Consider the following 9,308-nt stretch of genomic DNA (forward strand, 5'->3'; position numbering starts at 1 on the left):
CCCCCCCCCCCCCCCGTGTGGGTCTGCGCTCTGTGCTGCTGTGTGGGGAGGGCTCTGTCAGTACCAGCCCGAACCAGATCCTGCCACACCTGAAAACATCTATCTGACAAAAAGAGTGGAAGCTCCAATCTTGTCTAGCTCTTTCAGTTCATATTTAATGCAACCAGGTCCTAAGACAGACCAGAAAAAGGGGGCAGTCTCTTGCCGTATTTCCTACCAAGGCTTGATTTACTGTAGATAATTCAGCCTCTCGGGTTAAAGGCCAGGTCAGTGTTTTGGAACTTGCACATCTCTTCTTAGCCTGACCCTCTGCCCTTCGCCAGGGAGCTGACCCTCCTGATGGCTCTGAGATCGCAGGTGTGGCCGAGCAGTGTGGGAGGAGCAAGGGTGCTGATGCTGCAGGCATGGTTCCTTTAGGGGCTGTGTGTAGCGTAGCAAGTAGTTGGCACTCAGAACCAGCGTTACATATTGTAAAGTTACGGTGACTGGAATTATGTGGGAGGGTAAGAAATAACTGGCAATTCAGTGGGGTAGGACAGATGGTCTGGAAACAAAGCCTGAAATGTATAGTAAAGGTGGGGGGTGTCAGATAGGTGGAAGAGATGAGGACTAGTCAGTAGAAGATTTTGGAATAGTCACATAGCCATGGGCCCGTAGGTAGCTTGTCAATTAAGGTACTAGACTCCCACATGGCCCACTGTGGTCCCAGTCCTGGACATAGTGACTTGAAAGTCACACCGGCCATGTGTGCATGTGTACCCAAAATCCTGGAGGGGGGAGAGAGGAGAAGGGATTGTGGTGTGACCATCTGACCTGGGAGGTGATTTCTCTCTTCCCCTCTTCCTGTGTCTCTCTGGTGGGCACATATGTCCTATGGCAAAAACCTGGGGGCGGGAAGTGCTTTTCATAACACACAAAAAGAAATTCCAAGTGAAGAGTCGACTGCAGAAGAAAAGAATTTTTGTTCTTATCTTTAGGTGAAAGTACAGTCAAATTTATTTCATTTTGAAACAGGTGAAAACTTACTAACCGTAAAAGGAAAGGAAGAAATCACAAAGTGGAAAAAAAGTGAAAAAAGTCAATTTTGGAAGGTACAGATGTTACAAGTATTATATTAGGTTGGTGCACAAGCAATTATGATTTTGAACTGTAAATTTTAAATCACAATTAGACTCAAACACCTATTTATTAATCAAAATAGGGACCTTTATCATCAACATATTTTCCCCAGTGAGAAATGTTTCTATTTTCCTGTAGCTTAAAAATCTGTACATCAGCATTAAACAAACTCTTGGAAAGTACCCTCTGCTGGTGTGGAAGCATTTTTCCTGCAAAAAGTGTTGAGGTGCTTGAAGAAATGGCAGTCATTTGGCCAGAGGTCAGGTGAATAAAGTGGATGAGGTGAGCTTACGTAGTCCGATTCACTTAACTTTGGAAGCATCGGTTGTGTGAGGTGTGGGCAGGCGTTGTCACGGACCGGAAGCGGCCCTCTGTGGCGACCGGTGCTGGCCACAGAAGTTGCGGTTCCAGTGCAGCGGAGCTGTACCCACCTGCTGAGCACACTTCCCACATGTGATGGTCTCACAGGGATTCAGAAAGCTGTCGTGGGTCAGACCCCACCAAACGTGAAACCACTGAGCTGGTCATCACTGGTTATCGTTGTAAGATCCACTTTTCATTACACGTCACAATCCAATCGAGAAATGGTTTGTTTTTATGCAGAATAAGAGACCACTTCAAAACAGTTCTGTTTTGGGCCAGCTCATGAGGCACCCACTTCCTGAGCTTTCTCACCTTTCTCATTTGCTTCACATGCCCAGCAACTGTAGAATGGTTGATGTTGGGTTCTTCGGCAACTTCTCACATAGTTGGAAGAGAATCAACTCGGATCGTTGCTTGTGGTTGGTGTCAACCTCTGGTGGCCGGCCACTACGCTCCTCACCTTCGAGGGTCTCCCCACCTTTGTGGAACTTCTTGAGCCACACGTTTGTTAGCAGCTCCTGGGACAGTGCGTTGCTGTTGTGACTTGCCCCTCTGCTGGACAGCTCAATTTTCAATTTGTTTGAGAATCACTCAGATTTGGTTTTGACTTGAAAGTCACACCGGCCATGTGTGCATGTGTACCCAAAATCCTGGAGGGGGGAGAGAGGAGAAGGGATTGTGGTGTGACCATCTGACCTGGGAGGTGATTTCTCTCTTCCCCTCTTCCTGTGTCTCTCTGGTGGGCACATATGTCCTATGGCAAAAACCTGGGGGCGGGAAGTGCTTTTCATAACACACAAAAAGAAATTCCAGGTGAAGAGTCGACTGCAGAAGAAAAGAATTTTTGTTCTTATCTTTAGGTGAAAGTACAGTCAAATTTATTTCATTTTGAAACAGGTGAAAACTTACTAACCGTAAAAGGAAAGGAAGAAATCACAAAGTGGAAAAAAAGTGAAAAAAGTCAATTTTGGAAGGTACAGATGTTACAAGTATTATATTAGGTTGGTGCACAAGCAATTATGATTTTGAACTGTAAATTTTAAATCACAATTAGACTCAAACACCTATTTATTAATCAAAATAGGGACCTTTATCATCAACATATTTTCCCCAGTGAGAAATGTTTCTATTTTCCTGTAGCTTAAAAATCTGTACATCAGCATTAAACAAACTCTTGGAAAGTACCCTCTGCTGGTGTGGAAGCATTTTTCCTGCAAAAAGTGTTGAGGTGCTTGAAGAAATGGCAGTCAGTTGGCCAGAGGTCAGGTGAATAAAGTGGATGAGGTGAGCTTACGTAGTCCGATTCACTTAACTTTGGAAGCATCGGTTGTGTGAGGTGTGGGCAGGCGTTGTCACGGACCGGAAGCAGCCCTCTGTGGCGACCGGTGCTGGCCACAGAAGTTGCGGTTCCAGTGCAGCGGAGCTGTACCCACCTGCTGAGCACACTTCCCACATGTGATGGTCTCACAGGGATTCAGAAAGCTGTCGTGGGTCAGACCCCACCAAACGTGAAACCACTGAGCTGGTCATCACTGGTTATCGTTGTAAGATCCACTTTTCATTACACGTCACAATCCAATCGAGAAATGGTTTGTTTTTATGCAGAATAAGAGACCACTTCAAAACAGTTCTGTTTTGGGCCAGCTCATGAGGCACCCACTTCCTGAGCTTTCTCACCTTTCTCATTTGCTTCACATGCCCAGCAACTGTAGAATGGTTGATGTTGGGTTCTTCGGCAACTTCTCACATAGTTGGAAGAGAATCAACTCGGATCGTTGCTTGTGGTTGGTGTCAACCTCTGGTGGCCGGCCACTACGCTCCTCACCTTCGAGGGTCTCCCCACCTTTGTGGAACTTCTTGAGCCACACGTTTGTTAGCAGCTCCTGGGACAGTGCGTTGCTGTTGTGACTTGCCCCTCTGCTGGACGGCTCAATTTTCAATTTGTTTGAGAATCACTCAGATTTGGTTTTTGTCTAACTTCATTTCCATAGTCTAAAATACATATAAATTAGACAGCAAGTTGTAAGTCATGTGCAAAAAAATAAGTCAAGGGAGAAATACACATTAAGATGATGTATAACATAACCACATTTATTTAACGATGTATCTCACAGCATATGCCAAATTTCTTTTTTTAAAGAGAGATTTTTGCTATAGGGTGCATGTACTCGCCAGAGACACATAGAGACGGAAAGCGAGAAATCGGCCCCCAGCGGGCTTGCCCATGCCACAATTCCTTCTCTATTCTCTGGGATTTGGGGCATGCATGTGTACCCGGCTTGAGTTTTAAGCCGCTCAGTCCAGGACTGGAACCCCGGTCGACTACGTAGTAGTCCAATGAAGTAATAATTATGCCACCTGCTGGACCCTCAAATGGCACAGGTCAACAGTGTAAATCCAGTTACTTTTGCACCAACCTAATAAATAAGGGATTAATACCCTCAATATATAAGAAGCTCATAAAAATGCTAAGAACTCTCAGATATGCAGAAAAATAGTCAAAGGATGTGAACAGATAATTCACAGAAGAAATACAAATGACTGATAAAAACGTAAGAATATTCCCTCACTGATCATCAGACACGCAGATTAAAATCGGATAATCATCTTTTGCCTTTGAGATGAACTGAGAATGTCGCAGTGATAATATCAGATTTTGTGAGGATGCTACAAATAGGCCTTATACATTGTTGGTGGAAGTGTAACTTTCTGACAAAGATTACACACTTTTTTAGAAAAAAGAATTGTTTTTTTTTTTTTGAGAATTTTTTGCTGTAGGGCACATGCACTCGCCAGAAAGACAGAGACAGAGAGACAGAAAGTGAGAAATCACCCCCCCAGGGGGGATGGGCACGCTGCAATCCCTTCTCCACTCTCCTCTCAGGATCTTGGACACGCACGCACATGCACACACCCGGCATGAGTTTAAGCCACTGGGTCTGGGACTCAAATGTAGTCGACCACATGGGAGTCCAGCAACATAGCCATTACACTAATTGCTGGTTCTCAGAAAAAAGTATTTATTATATTATCATTATCATTATTATTATTATTATTAATTTGCTATAGGGCTTGTGTGCTCACCAGAGAGATGAGAGTGAGAAAACAAGCCACCAGGTCTGGGACTCAAACCACAGTCAGCCATATGGGAGTCCAGAGCCTTGAACCACCACGCCACCTGCTGGCTGTGAGATCACACTTTAAAAATATTTCCCTTTTTAGGGAAATCTAGCTTAAGGTAAATATGTTAAAATATCCCCAAATCGGAGCAGCAGATAGCATAATGGTTGTGTCACTTGACTCCCGTGTGGCTGACTGCAGTTTAAGTTCCAGACCCAGCAGCTTGGAACTCATGAGCACGTGTTTATACATGCCCCAGATCCCGAGAGGAGAATGGAGGAGAAGGGATTGTGGCGTGGCCATCCCCCCTGGAGGGTGATTTCTGACTTTCTCTCTCTCTGTCTCTCTGGTGAGCACATGCACGCTATAGCAAAAATCTCGCTTAAAAAAAAAAATCCACAATGATTGATGTACAAAAGTGTTCACTTTATTGGTATATGAGTATAAATGCAAAAAAATTGGAAACGATCTTAACGATGGGAGATTTGTTTAAATAGTAATATGTATGTATGTATGCACGAATATCACACAGTCATTAAAATTTTCATTTTCAAAGTAATTGAGATACAAGTTTTTTGTAAGATTGTATAGAAAACTGCATATGGTATTATTCCAGTTACACTAGAAGTAATACACATATACACAAAAAAGACTAAACAGAAATTAGAAGCTTTCAGTGGTGAGTCATGGCTGTATTTCATTTTCTTTTTTGTCCCTTTCTGTGTTTCTGAATTCTCTGTAATAAGTTTGGATTTCTCTTTGTACAAGAAAAACTTCAGATGTCTATGTATATTTATCGGCTATACTCCCAGCTGTTTATTACGTGAGCTTTTCTTCTCTTTTTTTTTAGAAAGATTTTTTGCTATAGGACATGTGCACACATCAGAGACATGGAGAGAGACAGAAAGGGAGAAATCACCCCCCAGGGGGTTGGCCACAGTACAGTCCCTTCTTCTCCATTCTCCTCTCGGGATCTTAGGTGCACACGTACACACGCCTGACGTGAGTTTTAAGCCTCCGGGTCTGGGACTTCAACAGTATCGACCACGCAGAAGTCCAGCGACATAGCCATCACACCATCTGCTGGTCCCTTGCCAGCCGTTTATTAAGTGAGCTTTTCTGCAGCCTTCTCTGCCAAAGTAAGGAACAATTTTGCCATTTTAGTGCAAGTTGAGAAAAGAGTTTTGGCAAATTTGACTACAGTATTACAGCAACATTGCAAGCAGCCGACAGAACAGTTCTACCGCTCTGAATTATGTTATTAAGAAAGTGTTTTTGGGGGGTGGCAGGTGGTGTGGTGGTTAAGGACACTGGACTCCCACATGGCTGACCACAGTTCAAGGCCTGGACCTAGTGGCTCGTTTTCTCACTTCCCTCTCTCTCTGTCTCTGTCTCTCTCTGGTCAAATTTAAATAAATAAATAAAGTTAAATAAAATAATTCTCTAAAAAGAAAAACAAAAAGAAAATAAAGTGTTTTGGAACCAGCAGATGCATATTGGTTATGTCACTGGACTCCCATGTAGTTGACCATGGTTCGAGTCCTGGACCCAGTTGCTTAAAACTCACACCAGGCATGTGCGCATGTGTGCCCAAAATCCTGAGCAGAGAGTGGAATAGAAGGGACTGGCGTGGCCATCCCCCGGGGGTGATCTCTCACTTTCTCTCTGTCTGTCTAGTCAGTGCACATGCCCTATAGTCAAAATCTCTAATAAAAAAAGTGTTTTATTTGGAGGCCAAGTCTATCGTTATGTAGACACATGCCCCACACAAATGGTTACCTGCGAGGTGTTCCTGTGTGTGCACCTCGCCACCTAAACATTTGCTGTCTGCTCTCACGGTGTTATCTAAACCCACGGAAGCACCAGGATTCTGTGTTCCAGTGGCCAGCCCAAGGAGAATGGGATTTAATTTGCGATTACAGGCGAATGTGTAGACACGGAGGCCAAAACCGCCTTGTAGCATTGTTGTTTCTGATGATGTTGCTAGGAGCTTCGGAAGTACAAGGAGAACGAGAAGGACACGGAGGTGTTAATGTCAGCCCTCTCAGCCATGCAAGACAAAACACAGCACCTAGAGAACAGCCTGAGCGCAGAGACCAGGATCAAGCTGGACCTGTTCTCCGCCCTGGGCGACGCCAAAAGGCAGCTGGAGATTGCCCAAGGTAGGGAGCAGTGGGCCGGGCGAGGTGGGGTAACTGAGCGTGCACAGCACGCCGAGAGCGGAGCCCCCAAGAGCTCTGGCCCAGAGGGCATTTCAGTGTTCCCTTCAGGTGGTTTTGTAAGTGTAGAAGCCATCGCGTTAATTCATCTGTGGGCAGATTTTGAGACGAGAGCACGTCGCGTGCAGGCCACGCAGGGGAAAGTGTGGATTTCGGTATCCAAGGAGCCTGCTGTGGTGTCGAGGAAGAAGAGAACCGCAGAGTCGTCAGGAGATGCCGGGGTAGCAGCGCACAGGGCCTGTGGGAGTGGAGACGGAAGCCAGGCCTGCCCCAGTTGGGGCTCAGAGAGGGCCGTTCCCAGGGGAGCCGATGAGTGAGCGGGGCTGCTGATGAGAACGGGCTGGCTGGCAGAGCAGCAGCGGTGCAGGGTGAGGGGCACGGGCAGAGGAGCACAGAGGCTCACGAGGAAGGAGCAGCTTCCACAGAGGAGTCAGGTACGATTGGTTGGGTTCCGAGCCGCGGCTGGCCTGCGTGCCTGGCGTGGAGGCTGCGAGTGAAGAAATGCCGTGGGAGTCTGGAGAGCAGGCCAGCCACGTGGCAGCTGCTTAGGCTGACTGCCGCGCACTGCAGTTCCCTGGCGAGGACACACTCTGAAGCAGCCAGGAGGAAATGCATCAGTTGGCAGTAGGTGCGGGCATGGAAATAAAGCGGTGGCGAGGCAGGAGGGGGGTGTGCAGGGCTGCCTTTGGTCAGGACGGGAAGGAGCATGGTCATGAGCCCCACAGGTAGTGGGGGAGCACTGCCTGCCGGGGGAGCCACGTGCAGGCCCGACCTGGGAGCAGGCAGGGTGTGGGGGTGCTGGCCCGACTCGATGTCACCAGAGTCCCCGAGGCAGGAGCTGTGACAGCCAGATTCTTCCTGTGGGACTTTGGGCCTGTGAGTAAAACTTGGGACCTTACTGTGGTTGACACCGGGGGCTCTGGAAGGCTCTGAACGGAGGAACGGAGGGGCGTGATGGACACAAGTTTGGGTTTGGTCCAATAAATTGATTAGCTACCGAACAGACTAGAGTGCTGGAAAATAGAGTCCTGAAAAGTATTCGAAAGAGTCTTTCGACAGGGAGTTACAGAGCTGTCCCACTCTCTGCCTATTGTCCTGGAAGCTCGAGGGGAGACGGATGAACACAACAGAACCCAGTGAGGAGCTGCGAGGACAGTGGTACGCAGACTTGGTCTTAGGAACCCCTTTACACCTTAAAATTACTGACTACACCAGAGAGGTCTGCTTCAGGTGGATTGTATCTGTCAGTATTTCCCTTCTAGAAATGAAAACCTTTACTTATTAATCCATTTAAAAATAATGTAATAGCAAAAAAAAAAAAAAAACCTCTCCAAACAATAATAAATTAAAAAATGTAATAAACATATTACATGTTATGTGAATGACATGTTTTTATGTATTTTCCAAAACAAACAAAATTAGTGGGCCAGCCAGTGGCGTAGAGGTGATGGTGGCTGGATCCCTCATGGCTGACTATGCAGTTCAAGTCCCAGAACAGGCAACTTGAGAAACATGCCCAGCACGTGTGCATTCATGCCCAAGATCCCAGGAGGAGAGGAGAAGTTGCTGTGTGTGCATTCCCCTGGGGGGGTGATCTCTCACTTTCTCTCTCTCTCTTTCTCTCACATGTACATGCCCTATAGCAAAATTAAAAATAAAAAAGAAGAGGGCCCAGCAGTTAACATAATGGCTATGTCGCTGGACTCCCATGTAGTTAACCATGGTTTGAGTCCCAGACCTGGTGGCTTAAACTCACGCCGGGCGCGTGTGCGTGCGTGCCCGAGATCCCAAGAGGAGAATGAAGGAGAAGGGATTGCAGCGTGGCCATTCCCCCTGGGGGGTGATTTCTCGCTTTCTATCTCTCTGTCTCTCTGTCTGTCTGGCGAGCGCACGCACTCTATAGCAAAAACCTCTCCAAAAAATAAATAAATAACGAAGAAGAGAAAAGTGGCATCGTTTTGCAGATCTCTTTAATGTCTGACTTAACAGGAGTGTGTTTGATTCTCATCTCCTTGTACATTCATTTCTTTGTGATGAAAATGAATTTCTAGACGCAGTGGAGTGAGCCCCTCCACCCTGCATGCCCGTGTGTCAGGGCTCTGCATTGCTGCTCCCACAGGAGGGCTTCCCCCAGCCTTCACGTGACTCGCTGGCTCACTCCCCTCTTCCTCTCCACCTCTCTCAAATGCTACCTATTCAAGGGATCCTCCAGGACCCCTGTCGAAAGAGCAGCCCTGCGCACCTTCAGTGTTAGGAAGGCAGTTTGGGCTCTGTGACCCTGACCACATCTGAGCTTGCCACGCTAAGGCACACCATGCAGAAAGGACTGCTGCCATTAGATAGAGGCAGAGGACGAGAAAGGCCAGAGGAGAGATCTAGGAGGGCTTCATGAAGAAGGTGACATTGAATAGAATTTGAAGGATGACTTCTGAGAGCAGAAGATGGCAGCGAAGAACACTGTCACCTCAGGGAGTAATGGCAACAGAG

The 9,308-nt window shown here is 46.8% G+C and overlaps 1 protein-coding gene across 1 annotated transcript in view; it reads left to right on the forward strand.

Moving 5' to 3' along the window:
• MACO1 (macoilin 1) overlaps positions 1 to 9,308 on the forward strand; it is a gene marked incomplete at its 5' end in the record, with an annotated part of 58,847 nt that overhangs the window by 45,306 nt on the left and 4,233 nt on the right. The window contains one exon of the mRNA XM_006159472.3: positions 6,590 to 6,764. Within this exon, the coding sequence (XP_006159534.1) occupies positions 6,590 to 6,764 (175 nt within the window). The remainder of the gene's footprint in view (positions 1 to 6,589; positions 6,765 to 9,308) is intronic.

The sequence above is a fragment of the Tupaia chinensis genome, unplaced genomic scaffold (assembly GCF_000334495.1).
Source record: "Tupaia chinensis unplaced genomic scaffold, TupChi_1.0 Scaffold000628_1, whole genome shotgun sequence".
In the NCBI taxonomy this organism is placed as follows: Eukaryota; Metazoa; Chordata; class Mammalia; order Scandentia; family Tupaiidae; genus Tupaia; species Tupaia belangeri.